At 41.3% G+C, this 23,842-nt stretch overlaps 1 protein-coding gene across 4 annotated transcripts in view; it reads right to left on the bottom strand.

Moving 5' to 3' along the window:
* Window positions 1-335: 335 nt before the first annotated feature.
* Syndig1 (synapse differentiation inducing 1) overlaps window positions 336-23,842 on the bottom strand; it is a 185,737-nt gene continuing 162,230 nt past the window's right edge. For 3 of the 4 annotated variants that reach the window (XM_047538791.1, XM_047538794.1, XM_047538793.1), the window contains exon 4: window positions 8,860-9,881. In XM_047538791.1, coding sequence (XP_047394747.1) covers window positions 9,678-9,881 — 204 coding nt within the window. In that variant the 3' untranslated portion in view covers window positions 8,860-9,677. Of the gene's footprint in view, window positions 1,563-8,859; window positions 9,882-23,842 lie in introns of those variants that run through there. The other variant, XM_047538795.1, reaches the window with a different exon arrangement.

Here is a 23,842-nt window from a genome sequence, read left to right as displayed (position 1 = left end):
CCAGGACAGTGGTTCTTACCTTTGCCACACATTGGGATCACCATGCTGCCTCCCTGATCAATAAAATCAGAATTTCCAGGATTGGGATGCCAGGATTCCAGGTATCAGGAGTTTTTTAAATGCCACAGGTAAAACCACAGGGGAGTATGAGGGGGCCAGGATGATGACAATTACTAACAATGTTTAAGGTGGGAACTTAAGCCGTCAGGGATTTTGTAATTCTTGTCCTGGGAGACTGTTTGGGTCTCCAGTGGCTCTGCCCTCATTTAACACCCAGTAAATAGTGCAAATGAAACTCAACTGTCACCATTCATCAGAAAGAAAAGTCATAAGCAAACAAGCTAAAAGATAACTTTTTGTTAAATAATGAACACTCGTAAAACAGCAATGAAATGGTATTAAAATGTCTGTGATTACTTGTTTCTCAGCATTCATCTGATAACTTAAGCAGCATGAAGCAGGAGTTGCACTTAAAAAAAATGACAAGAAAATAGCTATTCATTTCGTCGACAGAGTAAGGCCCATCTCGTTTCTAGGATCACTAGCATCACTGCTTATGACCAGGGTGAACGTCTGCAAGGGTAGCAATTTGAGAAGCACCCACTTATGTCTTCATAGCTCTTTTGCCTCAAGTTCCTGGAGCAAACACTGGGCTCATCCTTTAGGAGGCTTGGGAGGGGCTGTGACCTGTCTCCCTATCTATAGATCAACAGGCCCCAAGATTGCGTATTGCTGTCGGGTAGTTGCTGAGCGGACACGTCCTGGAGCTCTTGAGCTGGGGCAGTGTGGAGGGAGGGAGCAGGTCTGGGGACAGAGGCTTGGCATTCTCGAAGTTGGACCCATCTGCAGGCAGGGACAGCTGGGATCCTCCTGGCAGTTCTTTTGTCTCTTTCTTCTCAGCCCCATTTTCTTCTGGCAGGGAAGTCACGCAGACTGGGGGACACAGAGGACTCAAGCAGGCCACAGACAGCAGAGTGACATGTTCCCTGCCCTCTGCCTATTGCACCGTATTCCATAAAAAATAAACACATTTTTAAAACTGTTTGTATATTGCTAATGCGGCAACATTCCAGGCACTGGCAGGCTGCAGAGAGAGCTGCGTTGTCATTATTTCACCAAAATCCATCCAGAGACAGCCTCGTGGGTTGGGATCTTTGGAGCTTCCATTTGGAAGAATTAGCAGTGCCCATCTGTCTGGTGCTCTACACAGTGCTGTGAAAATGAAATTAAGGATAAAAACAAAGGAATCCATGGGTAGAAAATTCCAGGGCATTCATGGAGTCGTTTGGCAATCACTTAAACTGTACAGCATCACACAGGTGTGTTTACCCCTGGCCAGTTCTACCCTCTCGGAGCCCACAGAGACCTGGCCTGGGGCCTTCCCCTCCACGCCTGCAGGAAGCTCATAGGTGGTTGTTCTTGGAGAGGTAGGCAATGAGGGCGACGGCCACGCCCACGTAGATGCCGGTTCCGATGGTGATGGACAGCACGGCCAGGAACAGGGCCCTCCGGGAGCTGGTGCTAGCCTGGTGGAAGTCCCCCTTGGCCACGGCTTTGTTCGTCTGCAGAATTGGAGGCAAAAAAAGGAAGTCAAAGTGAGAAAGTCAGAATGAACAGAGAGTGGAGGGCTGATCTGAGGTCCCAACAATATAAGAAGGGCTGAAGGGGAAACGGCTCACCCACACTGGTGAGCAGGCTCTCCTCTAACTGGCAAGGGAGGTATGTGGCTGGTGTTTGTCACTCTCCCCATACTGCAAGGGTGGCAAAACCTCAGTTCTACTCTGTCCTGCAGGAATAATTGAGGCTTGGAGTAGACTAATGAATACCACCAAGGTGGGGCCTGGGATCTTGGGTACTGATATGCCAGGGGTGTGTAAGGCACCATAATCCACTCCCATTTCTCCTACCCAAGAATCATGTTTTATATTTGAATGAACTTAATTTTCTAAAGCACGTTCACACTTACCTTATTTAATCTAGTAACCCAGTAGAAGTGTGGGGAAGGAAATTGTAGGTCTCATTTCCCAGAGAGGAAACTAGGGCATATGATTGTTAAATTAATTCCAGGACACTTGAGACTAACCACTTTTCCTGTAGTTAGCTATCATATGACCATGACATTGTTCATTTCCTGACTGTCCCCTGACCCTGGTATAGCTGGAGTTGGTGAAACTTGTCCATTGGTCAATAATTTCATATAAGACCTATACTTATACCTACTTTTGGACATTCAACCATATAATAAGGTGTTGGCTTAAAAAGATTCACATTTCTTGGAGTCGTGAGGTGGACAGGAGCATGGAGGTTGGATGTTTTATCTGATTTGTTATTTTGTATCCCCTTCCTTCCTTGTCTTTCCTCACAGTTGAGACTAGCTATATTACATCTGTAATTCCCCACCTCCCTTTGGGATGACAAATGTGGCTCAGGGAGATCTCAGTGGATGTCTCTGGGGGATTTCAGATAAGGATTTTGTTCTCCTGATAAGATATGGGACATATGTGGATAGCACAATCCTCTTACTTCCTGCTCTGGGATCTGAATGTGATGCCTGGAACTGCTGTGACTATCTTGGGTCCAGGAGGGAAGATGAGAGAAGATTAAAGAAGACTGTGCCAACAATACTGTGGAACCTCTGAACCAACATCAGAAACAAGGTTTGTTGTATGAGGAACATAGTTCTCTGCTGGCTGTATAGGTTGCTCCTTGCTGTGGCACACACACTCCTTGATGATACAAGTAGGAAGCCACTGTATAATTCATCTGTAAATGTCATGGAAAGACCACCAAGTCAATCAACTCATTTGTCAGACAGGGTGGCATACTACCAAGGAGCATGATCCCCGGGAGTTTCAGTCAATGCTGAGGTGAACTAGTCCCAAGCCAGCAGAGTGTCCTCTGTGATAAAGGTAAAAAGCCTAACTCTCTGTCAAATGTAACTTGCTCTCATGGGCCATTTCTGGAAAATAAAAATTTCTCACCAGATAACCCAATTCCCAAGGGTTATCTGTGACTTCTCTACATTTTATAGGCAGATACAGGAGGACAAGTTGTTCACTCAAACTAAAAATCACCAATACCATGCCATGGACCACAGAGAGTCCAATCAGAGACCGTGTTTTCTCTTCCACAGTCTTCTGACCTTGATGTACTGAGATTTGGAAATCTATGAAGTGTTAAGAAGGGACGCCCATTATCCACCAGGCTTCCTTCTCTTGTCTCTAACTTCTGGATCTTAAAGGCTAGGTTTTGCTCTTTCCTTTTCCAATATTTTGTCTTGGAACTGAGCTTGGGAGCTCACTGCAGACAAGTTTTTGATGAAGCAGAGCTGAGAGAATGCACAATGAGAAGTCTCCTAGGACAACCGTAATTAATTAATTAAGTCATAATGAGCTGGGTTGCATTTTATGCAGCAGCGCTCCCAAACACTCCAATGTCCTATAACATAATTTACTGTAATTGCCCTTCCTAGTGTTAACTCCAACAGATGCTGTTCATCACAAGTGTGACTTTACTGCTGTCACTGCAATTATCACCATCCTTAGCACAATCCACCATGAGCCATGGTGGAGGGAAAGAGGCAATGAGGAGCCAAGAGGAGGGCAGAGGCACTTTAGCTGATCAAGTACCTTCCCAAGGAGCTCCTATGTGCCTGACTTCCCTGACTCATTGGAACTCACACATTTTAGTAACGACCCCTGAAATGGTTGTTTCCTTTGCTCCAGGAGATGGGGCCCACATCTTCTTTGTCCTCTGTGGTCTTTGTGGAGCCTGAGTTAGTGCCCAGGAGGAGTGGCAGTAGGTCAATAGCTATTTTATTATGTCTCATTAGTACATTGTAATTATACATAATATTGGGTTCACTATGACATATTAATATACACACATAACCCAATTTGCTCCATTTCTTTCCCCAGTACTTCCCTTTTATTTCTCCTCCTTTCTCCTGCTGATCCCTTTTCTCTATTGTTTTTCCTCTATTTTTTTTTAAATTGGTGCATTAAAATTATACATAAAAGTGGGATTCATTGTGATACATTCATACATGCACTTAACATAATTTGCTGGATTTCATTCTATAGTTCCTCCCCTTTTTTCCCTCTCTTCCCTTCCCTTTGATTCTGTTCCTCTACTCTACTGTTCTCCTTTCTATTTTCATGAGATCCCTTATTTGATTCCTTTTTAGTTTTCACATATGAGAGAAAATATTCAACCCTTGATTCTGTAAGTCTGGCTTAGTGCCTCTGCCACTCCGAAAGTCAACACATTGGACAAAATGGAGGTGGACAGGATATGGCAGGAGCCAAACCCCGCTGATCCCATCTGCACTTGCCCTGCCTGACTGTAGAGATGACTCCCTTCACAGGATCACTTAAACCTTGTTAGGGACTCTGGGAAAGCCCCCGTGTACTTCTTTTCTCTGAGAATGCTCTCTCTTGGGGCTGGGTTTTCCTTCCTTTTCCTTTGACCAATGGGTCATGAATGAAGTTTGTTTCTTTCCTTGGGGGCCTCTTGTCAGGAAACAGGAAGTGCAGGTGGCCACCCTGGTCCTGAGTAACTTTGGTGTGGACATCTACATGCAAGTGGTAGCCAGTGGTGGCCAGGGATGGGGGCATGGAGGTCACCAGGGAGTGGTTCCTGTACTTCTGAAGTCTACTTAGAGTTTTTAGTTGATTAATAAAAGTCAGAAGAGGGGAGAGAAAAGCTGAGAAGCCCAGGGTTTCCACTGGGCATAGCTGGGCTCAGGGTATCAGATGCAGCCTGAAAAGGAGGTATCCTTTAAATCATGAGGTATTGGGTTCCTGAGGAAGCATTTACACATACACTTCTTCTTAAGTTGAAGAACCAGCCTCACCTGGTTGTAAGGATTTGCAGGGAACTTTTTAAAATTGAAAAGCACAAGTAATGCACAATAAAACTCATGAAAACATCCAATATCCTCTCCCTTGAGTGAGATGATATTCAAGCTGAGAAAATAAAAGTCTTACAAACAGAATACTCAGTGAGGACAAATGCGCTAAAATCACCATCATGTCACACTTCCTTAAGTCAGGATGGTGACCATCAAATAAACAGGCCAAACAAACACATTAGCAAAGGCCCCAAAGCTTTTTGATACACATATAAAGATCATTTTGCTCAAGGTTACATGATCAGAAATGGTGAGTATGTAGAGGAATGAAATCAAATTTCTCTTCCTTGGGTGGTAGTTTTTAATGGGTGACTGTGTTTATCAATCAGTAGCTCTGTGTTGGTGGTGATAGAACACACCTGAGGTAGCATTTAAGGTAACAGTTTTGTCCAAAGGGAGTGGGCTCCTCTTGTGGTGACAACAGGATAGTCTCTGACTGGATTCCAGGCTCTCTTCCTTCCCACATTCCTTAGTCAGGAGAGCTACAAGGCTATCCTCACCCCTCCTCCTTCCTTCCCTCTCTCCTGCTATTCTTCTTTCTTTGGCTCACTTGTTCTGCAACAGGATGTTCAGCTTGAAGTTCCATAGCAGAATCAACACCAAAAGAGACATGGCTGAAAATGGCCTCACATTTGGTATAATGACAGGCAACAATGAAACAGCTGTGGAATGATGAAATTGGGGTGACTGTGAACGACAAGGGAAACCCCCTTGGGATCAGCAGGTAATTTGGGGAGGCCTTTACTGCCCACCTGAGGGGGTCCACATCACAGGCCTGCAGCTCAGACTTGGAATCTGTCATGGGGGGATTCCTGACTGTCACGGGTTCTGGTTCTCAAAAGACACCATGGCAGGTCCTCTATGCCAAGTGACTCCCCTGATGTGAAACCAACTTCTCCTTTCTGAGATGACAACATATATCAAAGTGCTTGAGCCCTGGTCTCAGGTGGGCCAGCAACCCTGGGGAAACATTTCCCTTAGCTTTAGACTGAACTTCTGATAAGTTTTTGCCAAAGTGTTAAATTTCCTGTGGTTGGAAAATACTCAGTGTCATCTGAGGTGTTGGAAAAAAATCATGATTTTCTCTGAGGGATATCATTGTTGTTTGTTTTTCCTATAGTCAGTCACTATTTTTAGGGTTAAAAGCCACTAAGGTCAGATACTACCACATTCCACATCATCCATAGACCCACTGGCTCTATTTGTGTAGAAGAGCCAGGACAGACAAAAAGACACTGGCAGCAAATGCCATAGTTGCTGGACACTGGCCTCCTGAAATCTGTGATGGCCTTCAACAAGATACTCACTGCCTCCAGAATCATGCCTCTGTAAATTGACAGCATTTTGGGTATTTTATGGCTCATTTTTCCTCTAGTACCAATATCTGTCTGACTGGATTACATATCTTTGCATTATTGCAAAAGTTATTTACGTTATTTATTACTGTCTAACAATCACCATACACTGATGAGGTACTGAGAGCTATACTTGAGAAAGAGACAGACTCACTGCGATATTCCAAACAAAAACCACAGGGGTGGGAAGTCTCTTAGAAGCAAACAACCTCACAATTCATCCTCCACAAGCGTGTTTCTTTCCGACATGTATTTAGTTCCAGCTATATTTTTATGACACTCCCACATTGCCCTTTCAGTAACTCTTCCATGATAAGCAATTAAAAATAAAAAGCCAGGCATGGTGGCACATGCTTGCAATTCCAGTGACTTGGAAAGCTGAGGTAGGAGGATCACAAGTTTGAGGCCAGAAACAGCAAGACCCTGTCACAAAATAAAAATAAAAGAGGACTAGGGATGTAAATGTCAAAGTGCCCCGGGTTCACTCCCCAAACAAAAATGAACAAACAAAAAACTTTGGTTGACAGACATAAATGCCAGGAAAGAGACAGATATTAAACCAATGTACTGTTGGGTACAAGCCAGCTCAAACAACAGGTACTGGCATAGAGACATCAGCCTCCAGTTGATCTGAATCACTCTTCCAGGGTGAGGGGACTTCCTAGGGAGATGTCTGAGCATCCCTATCATTGAAGTCAGCCCTTCAAGGATCTCAATTACAGAGAAGACAAATGTAGCAATGTAAACATTGATGGAACCATGGTCACTTTCCCCGGCTGTTGTTGGACAGGTGAGCTGCCATTATTGTCCTCTTCTCCATGGAGATGGAGAAATCACCAAACTCTGGGTGGGAGTGCAACTCAGGTGATGCAAGTCCATCCTGGTGAGTCTTTCTCCCTGCGGCCAGACTGGAGCCAGTTTCCATGAGACTGAGTCCCTCTCACACAAGCTGGCATCTGGCCATGACTAGAGAGGAGGCCACCTTGGCTTCTCCACAAACCAGGGCCAGTTTGCCTATGAGGTTGGCTCTTCTCAGGTTCTAGCCCAAGGAACTCAGGAGGAGCCCAAGCAGAGACCAGAGCCTCTGGGAAGGGGTTGGGGCCCTGTGTTCTTTCCTAGTTTGTTCTTTTCACTCGGATGCTTTCAGCTCAGTGCTGTCTTCTGTGCCCTCTCCCAGCCCTCCTTCTCCTGCCTGGGTCAGTAGTCACACTCCATGGTCAGCATTCATGTCCCAGAAGTGCCTGTCTCTACTCTCTGTACCCAGAGCCCTACCAATGTGCCTTCTCTGTTCAGTAAGTCATAGTTGTCCATCATGCAGGTTATTAAGGAATAATAGTAGTCAAATGATACAAGAAGTCCTTTGAATACATTAGATTAGAGAGAGAATCAGAAGCATGGACAATGATCATCCTCCCTTTTCTCAGATTTGAGTAGCAATAAATGACTAGACATCATTTGCATATTGACTTTCATCTTATTAAAAATTCACACACACACACATACACACACACACACGCACTCTTCTACTGTAGGGTTACATGCCAATAAAACCACCAAAAGTTGAAAATATGAGAATTTCATATTTCAATTTCAATATGAGAATTCATTCAATATACATAACCTAACAAATGTGCCTTAGTAACACAGCACACAGTAGAGGGCTTGCTGTTCCCTCTGTGATCACATAGCTAACTGGTAGCTGTGGGTCTGCTGTGCCAAGCATCAGGAGAGAGGATTTTACCATATCTGTAGCACCAGGTAAGATCCACATTCAGATTTGATATATGTTTTCTACTAAATGCATATTGCTATCCCACTATTGTAAATTAAAAAAATATTATGTTGGATCATTGTAAGTCAGAGAATGTGTGTGTTTATAATTATACAGCATGCATAACACTTGTAAGACACATAATTCATCTACGTGCACAAGTGTCACATTGTGCACACACCTATGTAAACCAGCAATTGAATTGGGAACAGAGCCTTTACCACAAATGAAAGTCTTCTCTGCCTCTTGATGTCATTCATTCCCAGAAAGGATGACATTCCTGACCTACAACAGCTCACATCAACTTCACCTGCTTTAGAATATTCCATCAACAGATACCCAGACACAATTATTCCTACATGACTGTTTCTGGCTCCCCCAACCTCTCTGTGAGATTCATCCCTGTTGTGTAAGCTGATAGTCCATTTATTCTCTAGTGTCATATTCCATGAATGCTGCAGCATATTGTCCATTCATCTGTGCAAAGTGATGGGTGGTTCTAAGTTTTTGGTTTTTATGTTTAGGACTTTGTTTTAATCAGTTTTTTTTTTTTTTTGATGCTGTGAACAAAAGCAAGATCTGACAAGAAAAATTTTAGAGGAGGAAAAGTTTATTTGGCACTCACAGTTTCAGAGGTCTCAGTCCATAGGCTGACTCCACAGTTCTAGGCCCATGGTGAGGCAGAACACCATGGCAAAAGAAGGTGGAAGAGGAAGGCAGCTGAGGACATGGCAATCAGGAAGCAGAGAGATCCAAAGTATAAACCCCAAAGGCACACTTCCAAAGAACCACGTCCTCCAGTCACACCCTACCTGCCTGCAGTTACACCCAGGTAGTCCATTCAAGTGGATCAATACACTGATTAGGTTAAGAGTATTAAAACTTGATCATTTCTTCTTTAAACTTCCCTGCATTGACTCACACATGAGCTTTTAGGGGAACACCTCATAACTAAACCATAACTGGCTGCTATGGACATTTTAGTTCATCTTTTTATGAGTATATAGATTTACTTCTGTTGGCTACACGACTAGGAGTAGAATTGCTAATAGGCTATACAAATGTTCTGTTTTAAAAATAGCTCCTATAACCAAAGCAACATGAACACACAAGGTTCTATAAAATACACGGTCGCAAAAGGTTTATAAAATGACACATCAGTAAAACTGTCTTGGCTGTTTCCCTTCCCTTGAGGTTCTTACCCAAAGACAGAGTTTTGAACTTTGTTAGTGGAACCACTATATTTACTTCTTTTCTAAGACATTATAATTTCTTTTTTTTAAATTTCAGGCTCTATCAATTTGTTTATTGTTTATCACCGACCAATTTTTGAGGTAAATGAAGAATAAGCTTTTTACAAACCTCCTTGGACTCACCCCCATCCCATGGTCTGCTTTCTCTTCTCCCACTGTCTACACACAAATAAAAGTCATTAGAGCATTTAGTTAAGCTATTATTTCAACTGTGTACATTTTATTCATGCTAAGCCAAGTTATTATGTGTTTTTTTTTTTCCCTTCTGTCCTCAATTGTTATGGTTTCTCATCTAACATGTGGATTTATTCTTTTTCTTTACCATAAACACCAATACCATCTCAATGCAGTTTTTCACAGTATGATCAAACATATAAGATAATCTATCAATTCCTTCTCATTTTCTGGAGATTACAGTCCTGGGGTCTTCTGTCCTTTTTGCTCCAATTGACAATTTCTCTTTGATGCCATCTCTTTAAAATCATCTTGGAATTTCCTTTTGTTTCTCTTCTGTGTTGTAGTTCTTTTTTTCCTAAATCCCAGGCTTTGTTGCAGGAAAACATTGCAGCAATACATGCTCCTGAAACTACCTGGGAATCAATGCATGGATGTTATGTGTTTGAGACTTTGCATGCCTATAAATGATCATATTCTACCCCCACACTTGATTGACAATTTGGCTAGGTACAGAATTCCACATTGAACATGATATTTATTGATTTCCAAAGGCCATGCTCCATACTCTCCTCACTTCCAAAACACTTTCTTTTTAATTTTTTTATTAGTGCATTACAATTATACACAATAATGGGATTCATTGTAACATATTTGTACATGCATATAAAATCATTTGATTAATCTCATTCTCTAGTACTTCCCCTTTTCTTTCCTTCAACCCTCCTCTGATCCATTTTCTCTACTGGTCTCCTATTATTATTTTTATTAGTGTATTATAATTATAAGTAATATAATACATATTATAAATACTATTATAAATAATTATAAATCTGTTATAAAGTGGGATTCATTGTGGTATATTCATACATGGACAGGGTAAAATATAGTCAATTTTGTTCACCAGTACCTCCCTTAGTCCTCCTTTCCTCCCTCCCTCCACTGAATTTTTTCCCTTCTATTTTCATTAGATGCCTTTTTTTATTCCTTTATTTCTCTCTCTCTTTGGTTTCCACATATTACAGAAAACATCTGCCCCTTGACTTTCTGAGCCTGGCTTCAGATACTCTGAACAGGTCTAACATCATCCTCCCTCTTTGTTCACTACTGTGCCCTGTTCCTTCTCCCTAAAAGCTTTTAGGGAAGCCCCAGTGTTCTAGAGTGTTGATGTGAAAGTTCTTGTCATACCAACTCTGAACTAATCCTCCACTCTCTCCTCTCCTGCACTATGGTCCACCTCTTGCCCTTTGTTATACTTTTTGGGAGATTTCCTCAACTGTCCCCCACAAGCCTTCTAGGGGATTTTATTTTGCATATTATATTATTTAATTTCCAAGGACATTTTTTTTTGTGTCCTCACTGCTGTTTTATTTCATAGTGTTGTTTTTTTTTTTTTCAGAAAATTTATTTCACTTCTTATCTCTTTGAAATTATTAATTATTTAGATTTTTGAAACACAGTTTCTACTCCCTGCATTGTGTCTTTATGTAAGTCCCTACCCTGACTCCCTCTCATTTGTTTAGGTTCCCCTCTCCACAAACATCAGGCAATCACTGGATATTATTTAACACTTAAGAGCACCAAAAGGCCAATTAGAAGCTCTGCCTTTGTATATGGGATGCCTGACTGGAGAGATTTGCTATGATATTGATTAGGTAGCAAGGCAACTCTTTTTTTTTTTTATGTTGGCTTCTACACACAGCATCTATTGATCTTTCTTTTGGGGACTGAACTGTGTTATTCTACAATTTCTATGTTGAAGCTCTAACCCCTAGTAGCTCATAATGTGACTGGATTTGGAATTTTCAAAGGGTAGTTATTTTTAAATATGATTGTTAGGGTGGGCCCTAACCCAGTATGACTGATGTTCTTTATAAGAAGAGATCAAGACACAGACACACACAGAGGAAGGACCCTGTGGAAACAAAGCAAGAAGGCATTGTCTGCAAGCCAAGGAGGGAGCCTCAGAAGAAATAAAAAATGCTGATGTCTTCAGATTTCCAGCTTCCAGAAATGTGAGCAAATAAATTTCTGTTGTTTGAGCCACTAGCCTGTGATATTATGATGGCATTGTTAACAGACTATTATAAGAACACTAAGTTGTTGAAGGACAATCCTTCAACCTCTTGCTTGGTGGGGTAAGGTGCTCTGGGCACTGGATATTGGAGGGGCCAGAGACTCCCTACATATCATGAGGTTTTGAATTTGTGTCACCTCTCACCACTATTGCTAAGATTAGAGGCATCTTGACTACATTTCAATGGAGTATATGTTTAGTATTCCAACTGGGATAAAGAAATGTCTGCTGGTAAACTGTGGATTTTGGAGATATAACTTGGGTTCTTTATTGATTCTCAAACTAAGCAAAAGCATCTCACTATTTTCAGGTCTTGCCTGGTATCTGGGGCTTCCCAACCCAACATCTCCATGAAAAGATGGAGAGGACTGACTGATTCCCACTGATACTTTCTTCAAAGGCTTTCAGATTCAACTGCTCTACATTGCTTTCTCACTACTCCTCCATCTGCTATAATGTGCTGCCATCTTTGTTTCCTGGTACTCCACGTCCACTTCTTTTCCCTTACTGGTTTTATACTTTTTATTTTTTTAACTGAAATTGTAATAAGGTTTTTAGGAAGGAGCTGAGATAATAGGAATAGTCTAGTTGCACATGTTATTGGAAATCTATCCCTTTTTTCTTCATGTCATTCCAACTCAGGTCAGTTTCCCCATAGTGACCTTGAAACAGCAATACACAGGAAGGTAGTTTATTTGAAGGTGATCCCAGAAAGGTCCATTGAGAAAGTAGAGAGGTGAAGAAGGGAAGCAGAGAAGTCAGTGCAGGATGGGTTAAAGAGCAGGGGGTGGTTTTGTCAGTCCCCCTGCAGACATCTGGAAAGTATTCTGATGTGCTCTCCCCTTAGATGGCAAACAATCTGAGGTATTTAGCTCTGATTCCCTCCACTCCACTACCACTGAAATGTAACTACTCCCCACATTTCTGGTCCTCTTCTGTTCATGGCTGGGTGCTTTGCTTTGAGCAGAAGAAGCCTTCCCTCAGAGAGTCACAGGCCATGTGATAAGAGATATGTATGTGGCATGAGCATCATCTGCTCTGTGTCCAAAAATTGCTTTGTAATAGTTCCATTATATCCCATATCCCAATTAGTTGATAATCATATCAAGGCACTTGGGATTATCAAAGAAAGTGCTAAACTTACTGTAGTTAGAACCAACCACGAGCTAACTGGGGATAGATCTGTTCCCAGGGTAAGATACAATCAGAAACCTTTTCTGATGTCCTTTCTGATTTGTAGGTTACTGTACTAATGTGCCATAGGAGGAGAAATGGGGAAATAATACAGTGAAGAAACTCATATGAGCTTTGCAAATAGTCCTCAATAAGGTAGCCTAGGGTAAGGAATGAACCCTGGTAACTGAAACAAAATGTAAGAGAGTTCCAGGCAGACGTTAATTTTAAATGGTGGCTAAGGATCAGGTGTTTCTTTATCTCATCATTCATCTTACCTGAAGGGAGAAGCCCCAAGTCATTATTTTCTTTTCCTTTCTTGGATTCTGCCTGGTTTTCCCATCAATTACCTGTTTCCTGGATACAGTTTGAGGATTGGGTTAAATGCCCATACTTCATTCTTCACTGATGAACTCTCTGTGGGGAGAGGTGACTGCTCTAAATACCTATTGCTGTGTAACAAACTACTCCAGGCTTAGTGGTTTGAACCAAAACCCTTTTATTATGTCTCACAATCTGTGGGTCAGGCATTCAGGTCAGACTAGCCGGGTGATTCTTCTATCTCCAATGGCATTAACTTGGATCATTTGATTACTAGTTGGTGGCTAAGCTACTCTGGAGGGTCCAAAATGGTTTCACTCACACTGGGTATCATGGTCTCTCCAGCACTCTGGTAACCGTTAGATGTACTTGTATGGCAACTTAGGACTCCAAATAAGTCTAAGACACTCAGATGCAAGCTCCACAGACTTGGTCTTCTTTCTGCAGTGCCCTGCTGGGGTCAACCCAGGTTCAAGGTGAGAGGACACAGGTGGGAGTCATGCTAAGGAACCTACTGCAGTGGCAGACTCCGCTTACCTGGATGGCCCAGCTGTGAAGGCCTTGCCTATGAAAAAGTGTCTCTAGCTCATTACTTACAAGGTTTGCAATTTGTGCAACCAAGTAAGTTTCCCTTTTTTTTAAATACATTTCAAAACAACTTCCAATATGTACCTTTTCTCATTTCATCATAAACTTGCTTCACATGGGCTCTTTTCCCATTCTTTGTCACTATTGGAGCATGATTACCTGCTCACAACTTTAGGACATTTAGATGGGCTCCAGGTGGAACAAGATTCTACTGATTAAACTGCAATCTCTAACCCCATCATATTTTTGACCAAGAAAGACATCTGTGACATTTTGTGATTCTGTGGCTTTTTTTTAGTGCAGCCTGTAACCATGGTCTCAAGTTCATATTTGAGGCATTGAGACTTTCCAGTCAGTTCCTCTGCAGGGAAGCAAAACAGGCAAATTCAATAGTGTAGATCTTTGGAATAAACATGTGAACAAATACAAAGACACTAAACTGATAAGGAGACACTAATAAAAACAAATATAATTAGGAATAAAAAGGACAAAAATAAAGTCATTGCATGGTGTCAGAGCAAGTTCATAAAGCTTGCTGCCTTGGAGCTAGACACGAGTTTGAAGAGGTACAGATGTATTGCAGTTTCAAGGAACACATATTTGTTTCCATTATGAAACTGTCAACCTAAGTATATATCACATGCTGATTGCGGTTGACAACAGCATCCTAAGGAGAGCACTATCCCCAGGATAGGGCAACATTCTGAATTCTGATTCAATGCTTATAGTACAGAGCTGGACTTTTTCTTCACTTGGAGAATTTATACAATGTACAAGCCTGAATGTTCTATAATTCAGGTAAAAAAGTAATAATGGAAATGATGTTGGTTCAAACCAAGTTCTTTGTCTAGCTTCCTGGTACTGTTCATGTACAAAACAAAGCTAGTGATGTTGCTGCACAGTACTGGAAGAATCCCCAAGGCAGGAGGTCCTACTGGAGATACACAGATAGATACAAACCTTTGTGGACCTTTGATAGACAGTCAAATATGGCCAGAAGGAATTGTGACAGATTAGATAAACCATTTACTTATATTACAGCTAGCAAATACATATCTTTCTGGAAGGGAGACAGCATTGCATGGGATTACTTTTCAGGAGGTTGTTTTTACAAGCATCTTGGGCGTTGGTCAGGATGGCATGTTATAGGCATGAAAACAGAGGCTGGAAAAGACATATGATCACAGAGTTAGCAAATTCTGCTTTACTAAACCACTTTCAGTGTCTTTGCTTTTCCACATGCGGCTCCCACTTCAGGTTAGTGGGTAACTGTAACCACAAGTCTGGCTGCTATGGGGAGAGTGATATCTGGAGGCTTTTTCATGCTCACAAGATCACCAATTATTATTTCTGTTGCATAGAACATATCTAGGATGAGTGTATGCTCCAGGGAAGAATGACTACCTACTTTTGAATTATACTCCTGTTTGCATTTTCTATATGAATCTTTCCCTGTTTTAAAGAATCTTTTACCTTTGTTATCATCATTGTTATTTGTCTTTGAAAGGCAATATATCCTATATTCCAGCAAGGTGGCAAACTGGGAGGACCTTGGCAGTCCCTCCCACTGAGAAGGCACAGAAACCATGCAGCTCATAGGTAACTTGAAGAAACCATGCAGCTCATAGGCTGGGTTTCTAATGCTTCGAGGAGGGAGAGAACATGGTATTTGGTAGGAGGTGGTGTGTGGGGAGAGAACCCATGCATAAGTCCCATAGCCTCTCTATGTAAGGAGATAGAAACTCCTAACCCTACCTCAGGCATAAGAAATCAGAGTAGGCTTTGTGTTTGACCTGGACCTTGAGTGAGTAATCAAAACTTCAAGGCCAGGCTAATCATAGATGTGGGCTCTGTGTTTATTATGTATGGTATAAGGGCCTTGCAGAGAAATTAAAATATAAATGAATTCAGCATTCAATCAAAAGAAACACAGAGGTGGTCTCTAAGGGAAATAGCAACTTTACAGGCTAGAGTTTATAAGTTTCCAGCAAGGGGGGAAATAATCCCAATTCTAGATAAAAACCACAATAGAAAATTGTAAACTGCATGAGAGGGGGAAAATGCAAGAGGATGGTCAGCTAGTATATCACCCAAAATAGAACAATTGTTCCCAGAATTAAATCATTTCAAAACAATTCTATTTTAATATCTTTTAAGCTTGTTGTAGACTTCTCTAAGGGAGGTATTGCAGAGTTCTCAAATTGTTGTAGGGTTCTATATAGATTTCTATGATAATCTCAGAGATTAAAATAATTGAAATAATTTCAGTGATTAAGAAGGATTTAGAAATACAAGGTGAATTCATAGTGAACAAGAGACCACACTAAAAACAAAACAAAACAAATCCAGACTTGGAAATTTCACAGAGTTTTCAGAATTGAAAATTAAAAACTGAAATTCTGGATTGCAGAGAAGATTGACTAGGAACAACTGAAGAGAGTGTTTATGTGCTGAAAGATGGATGCAAAATAATCAACTGTGTAAGCACAAAAAGATGCAGATATGGAAAAGAGCACATAGGAAGAGAAGATTCAACATACATCCAGTAGGAATTCCAGAGAGAGAGAATGGAGAGAGTAGGGTGGAGGGCAATACTCAAGTGGTAATGACTGGAGTTTGTCCAAACTGAAGATGGATATGAGTCTTCAAACTGAAGTAGTTAACTGAGTCCTAACAGAATAAATAAACATGAATACACAAAAAGATACAGCATGGTGAAACTATAGAACATGGGTTTGAAGAAGCAACAGAAGGCTCAATTCTAAGACCTTCATATTCCTATTTTACTCTTGGCCACTCATCAATACCCAATAATGGGTATGATTTACCTACCACACATATCTGAACTTCTCTTTTATAACTCAAATCCATTTACATATATACAATTGGTATCTTTACTTGGTTATCTCAACAGTAACTTCAAATTTGTGCCCAAAATCCAACTCGCCATTATCCTTCTTGACCACTGCTCCTCTCAATTGCTGACTTCAAAGCCATTCTTCCTTATTACCCCTTTTTTTCCCCCAGTGATCTCTCAAGATGGTAGGTTTTACCTAACCTACTATCTTCCCTAAATCCAGACTTACCTTTGTTTCACTGTCTTCAACTAAATCACAGACTCTGGCTAGTTTGGAAGAATAGAATACTTTGTAAAAATGCAAAGCACATGATCCTTTCCTCTCATACTCTCTTCCCTTTCCTAAAACAGCCCTTTAGAAACTTTGCATCTTTAAGGTGGTCCTCTAATGTCTGCATGGTCTGCTCTCACTTGTCTCTCCATCCTTGCTCTCTTTCTCCTAGTCTTTCTGTACTTTATCCTCAGCCTGTCCTGCCCATCTCCTCACTAGGACATCTCCCAATCTCAGCTCATGTACTGAGTCCCAGAGAAGGCTTCTCTGGTCCCCCACTTTTGGGTCACAATTCCATATGCCATGCTTTAATAGAACTGTGGCATTTTAATTTATGCCATTTAGAAATTAAAGTTCAGTTCCTTATAAGACTGTGAGCTCCAAGGTGGCAGAGACCTCACACTTTCTGCTCACTTTTTAAACTTCAACACTTAACACAGAATCTTGTTCATGGATGACACTCAACAATAATCCTCTAATGAATAAAACAATTCCATAGGTTTCTATTTTGCAGTTATATCCAAAATATTTGAGTGAATTAGTGTTTTTTCCAAAATGAATATAAACAGCATGCTGATAAAGTGAACATAGCAAGGGTGGATGCTGCAGACCATGGCCTCCACCAGCTGTTAGCATCACAGTTTTGATTGTGGAAACAGCCTGGCTCCAGTGACTTGGCCTTTGCATTGTTGTACTTGTTTTGAATGCTCATTTCTAACATTCAGCTCTTCTTTGACTGCTTGCTTAGCAAAGGTGTTGGATTTGACTTCCTAAAATAGTTTTGCATCTGCAGCTGGCAAATAGCAGTGCTGGGCTGATGCTGGGCTCAGCCTCTTTCCCAGGAGCTTCACTGCTTTTTGATTGGAGAAAGAATGTGCCAGCTGAGGGTGTGTCCCTCTTGGGTTCACTCTCTCAGGGGCCTGAAGTTAGTCTTTATTTTCCTGCAGCATCAGAAACTAAACATAAATGTGTGATGATACAGTGGGAAAGAGGGAGGCAGGTAGGTGTCAGAATGTGTTTTACAGTCAAGTGAAATGAAAGTAAGGTGGTCCCAGTTGACACCACCACGAAGGTGTCACATACTCAATGTGTCCTCAGATCCTTGGTGATGCTGGGGCACACCCAGAGGGGAACATCTGCAAATCACAAGCCTCTCAATGGAAGCATTCATCTCAAGAAAGGGGCTTTGGTTCAGCTGATTTGCTTCTTTATCCTCCAGAGGCATATCCATGAGGTAAACTGATAGGGACTGAAAGTTTGTGTCCTTCCCACATCCATATGTTGAGGCATAATTGTAGTGAAGTGATCATAGGAGGGCCTTTAGGGGAGTAATTTGGTTTGTATCCTGTTATGAGGATGGAGCCCCTAGTAAAGGATTGGTGCCCTTATAAGAAGGGGAGGAAACACAGTGTTCTCTCTTCCATGTGAGGCCACAGGGAAAAGGTGACTCTCAGCATCCTTAAAGAGACCCCTGACCAGAACTGGAGCATGCAGGCACAATGATCTCAGACTTCCAGCTTCTAAAACTGTGATCAACAGATGTTTGTTGTGTAAACCACCCAGTCTATGGTATCTTGTTAGAGTGGCCTGAACTAACACACAGGCTTCTCAGTCTATCCCTCATCTCCCACAGCCCTCCTTAATTACTAGCATACAACAGGTATTTCCCAGCTTTTTATCAAAAATGAAAAATGACACTTCTTGGAAACCAGGTTCCAGTTGACTGGCTGTCATAATAGGGATTATTATATGAAATACATCAAGGTGTCTTCTGCTTCCTCCTGATTGCATGAGAGTTGTCCTTTGAAAAATATTCTGATATTTCAACCCCAAATTGAAAAGTGCTTCTTCTTCCCCAAGGATACTTCTGGACCACATCTGTGCCACACTTTTGGACATACAACATTACCCTTCCCAAATGAAGTGTTTGGTTCAAATAAGATATTCCTATAATATTGTTTTCCTGTCCCTATTAGGGGAAAAGTTGCTTCTGAAGCAAGATTTGATTCCATATGTATGCAAAATTGATAGATTCTCCTTGATTCTGCCACTTACACTGAGTTTCAGCTCAGACAAATGGATGTCAAGCCGTTCAGAAAGCACCGCCATTTGTTCTACTTGTGAGTGTACACATTCCTCTGCTTTTGCCCCTGCCCCCCATAGTTCTCCTATTGGAAGTAGAATGCATAATCACAAATATGCCTACACTGATTTCTTTATTAGACCTCCTAATGAAGTGCTGATTATCAGAAGCAAGCTAATGAGGAAGCTGCTTGTTTGGAATCAATTCAAAAGCAAGAACACAAAATTTCCATTTATTTGAACTAAAAAGAATAAGATCCAAAATATACATTAGAGTCCCCTACCCCTCAGAGCAGTATTATGTGAACAAGCAGTGCTGCTTGGTGACTTGCTCAAGCGTGGCATGTTGTCATTTGTCTGCAGGTCCTCCTGGCATCAGAGAGGCATGCATTAGTTCCTCAGAATTGCATTTAGGATTTCCAAGTGAGAAGTTGGATTGGAAAGGCCAGATTATCCCCTGATGTCACATGTGACTGGACAGGAGCTCAGATCTGGATGTGAGAGCTTCTTAGAGCAAGACATGCTCCTGCCCTCTTCTCTCCTGGTTGATGGAAGTAGCTCTGTACAACATGAGGTTACATGTTAAGATTGCCAGGTAAATCATGAGCTTAGATTCTATCCAGGTGAGCGAGGGTGTCTGGATTCCTATAAACCATTGTTGGAGCTGGCCAGCACCAGGAGCTCTCAATACATTCCACCAGGTTAGGAAGGAGAAAAACCAAGATATTTTGGTTGCTAAGACTGTTGAGATGCTAGCCTATAAGGATTTACTGGGTATGTTCAGCCTTGTGAATTAGAGATAAATTAAGTGTTGATCATGTGCACTGATGGTGTCAGGTTCTTCTTAGCCCAAACCACCTCTCTCTCAGTCCAGATGTGGACCTGCAGCTTATGGGTTGAAGAGCAGCAGAATCATCTACTCATTCAGAGTTGAGGCACCCAGAAAGCTCAAGGCTGAGAGCTCATCTCATGTACTGGGATGGTCTTTGTCCGCATTCCATCTTCCTCCCTCCCTCTTTTCTCCAGAGCCCTGGGCTGGTTTTCCTTGCTGAGCTGTTTCAGTGGAAACTTCAACCATAGAACAGATGGTGCTGATTCAGCCATCAGCATCCTGACCAGAAGCATAGGGCTCTCAGCTAATAGTTGGAAAGCTTGTTATTTGGTCTGCTCATGCTGTGTTTTGGGTAAATGGGTTGCTGTTCCTCTTCAGATGATCGATATTCAACAGCTGAAGATGCTTTTGATTGAAATAATTCTGATACAAGTAATTAATAAGGGCACTTTGCCTGAAAATGTGGCAAGATCCTTCAAGACTGTCTGGCAGGCTCATCCTAACAGGAGGCTCAATTCACCAATCAGGAGAGAGCAATAATGACATAACATCATCCATCTGGCTATCATTTGATCCCAGGAGGCATGATTTGTAACTTTAATTCCTGTAACACTTCTTTTTCCAAAGTGCCTCCCAAGTATTTTCAAGAGAACTGTGGCCTAGTATAAGCATTTCTCCAGAGTCGGACTGACAGGTTTTGCTTAATTGTGGAGTGTAGCTTTCAAAAAATTTCTTTTCCTCTTTGTGCTTCAGTTTCCTCATCTGTCAACTGAATATGAGTTACTATGTCATAGAGATCATTGAGAATATTAAAGTATTAATTTGTGTAAGTCCTTAGAACAGTATCTAGCACATAGCAGTGAGTATTCTGGTCATCTATCACTATAGGTAATAAAAGTGTTAGATGCTCATAGATTCTAGAGGTCAGGCATCCAGGCAGGGCTTAGCTGGGAAATTATTTTTTTCTTTTTTTGCTTCTCAATAGTATTCACTTAGAATATTGATGGTTCTGGAGGTCCAACTTGGCCTTTCATATCTAATATCTGGGTTAAGGTGACTTGGAGATCAAGGCTCTCAATTGGAGCACCTATTAGTGTCCCCTCCATGTGGTTTGGGCTTCCTCACAGTATGGAGGTTTCTGGGAGAGGGATTTCTTGCATAGCACCTAAGAATTCCTAGAGTGAGTATCCCACTGAATAAGGCTGTGTTCATCAAGGTCAAACCACTTGTCTTATTCATCAACTATACAGGGCATAAAGGTTTGAGGATTAACTATGGTCTTGCTCAAGGGTGGTCTTGCACCTGGAGGTCCATAGAATAGGTTAATTTGCTCATAATCATGAACTTAAATCATAGTGCATGGAGAATCCTGAATTCTGAAGCATTCATCTATTTTCCTCCTAAGTTTTCTGTGGAAATTTGGATAGTGTTAGTCTACAAGATTCTTTTTCTTTCCTCTGGCACAGAAAATCTCATTTTTGCATTTCAAAATATATGAAGTTGTAGGGCTAACCATTAGTAGCACTCAGTATTCTTCTGTGTGTGTGACCTAGGGCCTTGCATGTGATGACATGTCTGTTTTTCTATTGAAAAGTCTGGGCAGGAGTTGTGGAACAAGAAATCTGCATCACATAACTAGGTTGGAAGTCACATTTTCTAAGACATTTTACATAAAGTTGTATTGTTTCTGTTACTGAAAGTCAGGGTATCTGTGAAACTATTCTGTATATACTGTCATAGTCTATGCATGGTACTATGTATTTATCAAAACACATGAAACTTAAGAGTGAACATTAATGTATACAAGTTAAAAAATTAATTAGGAAGTCAGGTGATGCCACAATGGAATGCAAATTATGAGAAAAGAATGAAACTACAGGTTATGGTTTGGATTTTAAATATTCCCCAAATGCTCACATGTTGAAGGTTTGGTCCCTAATGCAGCGATGTTCAGATGTGGGAACTTTGGAAGGTGATTGGATTGTGAGGGCTCTGAACTCGAATGGAGTTAATGGATTAATCCAGTTATGGATTCATAACTTAATGAGTTTTAGGGGAGGGACTCTGTTATAAATAAGAGTTCTCCTCTTGCTTCCTGGCTGCCATGAGCTGAGCATCTGTCCTCTGCCATGATATTTTGGCTCACTGAAGTTATTTAAAAGCAGCTGGGCCAACCAACTATGAACTGAAACCTCTGAAATTATGAGCCAAATCAGTCTTTCCTCCTTTAAGATGATTTCTGTCAGGTACTTTTTAACAGTGATATGAAGCTGACTGACACACTGTATGACAAGTTTCTGAAACAACCTCACTGAAAAGAGTGACGGGGAAAGGTATTGACTCAAATAAATTTGGGGAAATGAGTGGAGACTGTGAACCAAAGGCTAAAAAGAACTGCACATTAGCTCTGCACTTTAGTTAATAAGTTACTTCCCATAAAGAGACAGGTGAACAATTCTGAAGTGACTATTCATTAATACTGGAACTGAACAACCAAGTTAGTAGATAGTAGATGGTTGGAACCAGGAATAGGAGGTTGCAGGGAAACAGGGAGATATAGCTACAATGATGTATGACAACAGATGAGAGTCGGGGGCCTCAGAACTCGTGTTTGGATCAATAATAGGTATAGATGGATATATATAATGTATGGATATATGTAATTAAAATAATTATACATGTAGAAATATTTCTACATGGTTAAATGTATAAATATTCTACATGTAGAACTAATAACATGAGTGAGTTTGTGCCCATTTATTTCCTAGCTCTGTCATTGGGAGAGCTAAGAATCAATGACACCCCATAGAAACAAGTGTACCCAGTGTCCAGATCTTGGTTTCTAACACTTTTATACAATAAAAGAAACTAGGACTCCATGAGAAAAAAGCTCATTCTACGACCTGAGCAGGAAATATACAAGGTAAACTTGGAGCAGCATCTTGCAGTGCAAAAATGTAATAAAGTACTCTAAAAACTGAAGGATGCCAAGTGGACACAGGGTTGATTAGCAGAGCTCTCAATGGCCAGAGCAATGAAATATACAATATGACTTTCGATTATAAACTCCAAATTAAAATAAATACCTAAGGATCCTTGTAATTACTTCTGAAGCCCTAATCTCCCTCTGCTGTATTTTATAGTTCATTGTCCAAAACTTTAGTGGTGGTAAACAGAAAGAAACACACACACACACACACACACACACACACACCAGATTGTCCTAGTCAATGCCGACACCTTACTTAATTTGTCTAAGTGTGAGCAGCCTACATGGTGGTATCTTTCAGTCACTTAGATTGAGGAGTTTAAATGCACCAAACTGTCTCCTCAACTTAGAGATGCTGGAATTCCCTTTAGAATTCTAGGACTTATCCTTGGAGAATTTGTGTAGAGAGAATGTGCCTTGTTCTCACTGACCTCATGGATTTTAATCTGTAGGGGCAGGGAATTCTGCTTCAGAAACCATCACTGTCACTGTCCCAGAAGAAGCACCTTATTTGAGTTGCAGGGCACAGGTGTCCATTTATGGGAGAGCAAAGAATCAATGACACCCCATAGAAACAAGTGTACTCAGTGTCCAGATCTTGGTTTCCAACACTGTTATCCAATAAAAGAAACTTGGGCTCCATGAGAAAAAAGTTGATTCTAGGCCCTGAGCAGGAAATATATAAGGTGAATTTGAAGCAGCATCTTGCAGTACAAAAATGTGCCCTCAGTTGAAGATGTGTCCCTTTCTGCCCATCTTACAGTCACATACTCCCTGGCTACTTCTCACCTCTCACCTGGCAGGGTAACATCTCTCCTCTCTCAGCACATCGTTCTGTGTTGTGATCATAGGGGACCTCTGTAGTTTGACACTAGGATCACACCTCCTCACCTCTGCTTACTGGTCCCATGTTTATTATCCTCCACTGACATCAGCTGCACCCAGTGCCCTGGAAGAAAGGACCACAGGGCTGCCTCCCAGGCCAGGCTGTGGCAACTTACACAGTCCCGAGACTCTGACCTTTGATCTTTTACACTCCTCAGCTGCCCCTACATATATTCTATAAATAACACCAGGTGCCCATTCTGTGAACTTGGAAATGAAAACCATCACATGCTCATGCTGAGAGTCATGGAGAGCTTTACATCAGAGAACCAGCCTCCAGTTTCCTGTTCAATATGACATCT

Source organism: Sciurus carolinensis, chromosome 2 (assembly GCF_902686445.1).
Source record: "Sciurus carolinensis chromosome 2, mSciCar1.2, whole genome shotgun sequence".
NCBI lineage: Eukaryota > Metazoa > Chordata > Mammalia > Rodentia > Sciuridae > Sciurus > Sciurus carolinensis.
Note: the sequence above shows the minus strand (reverse complement) of the source record. Positions and strands in the feature narration are given on the sequence as shown.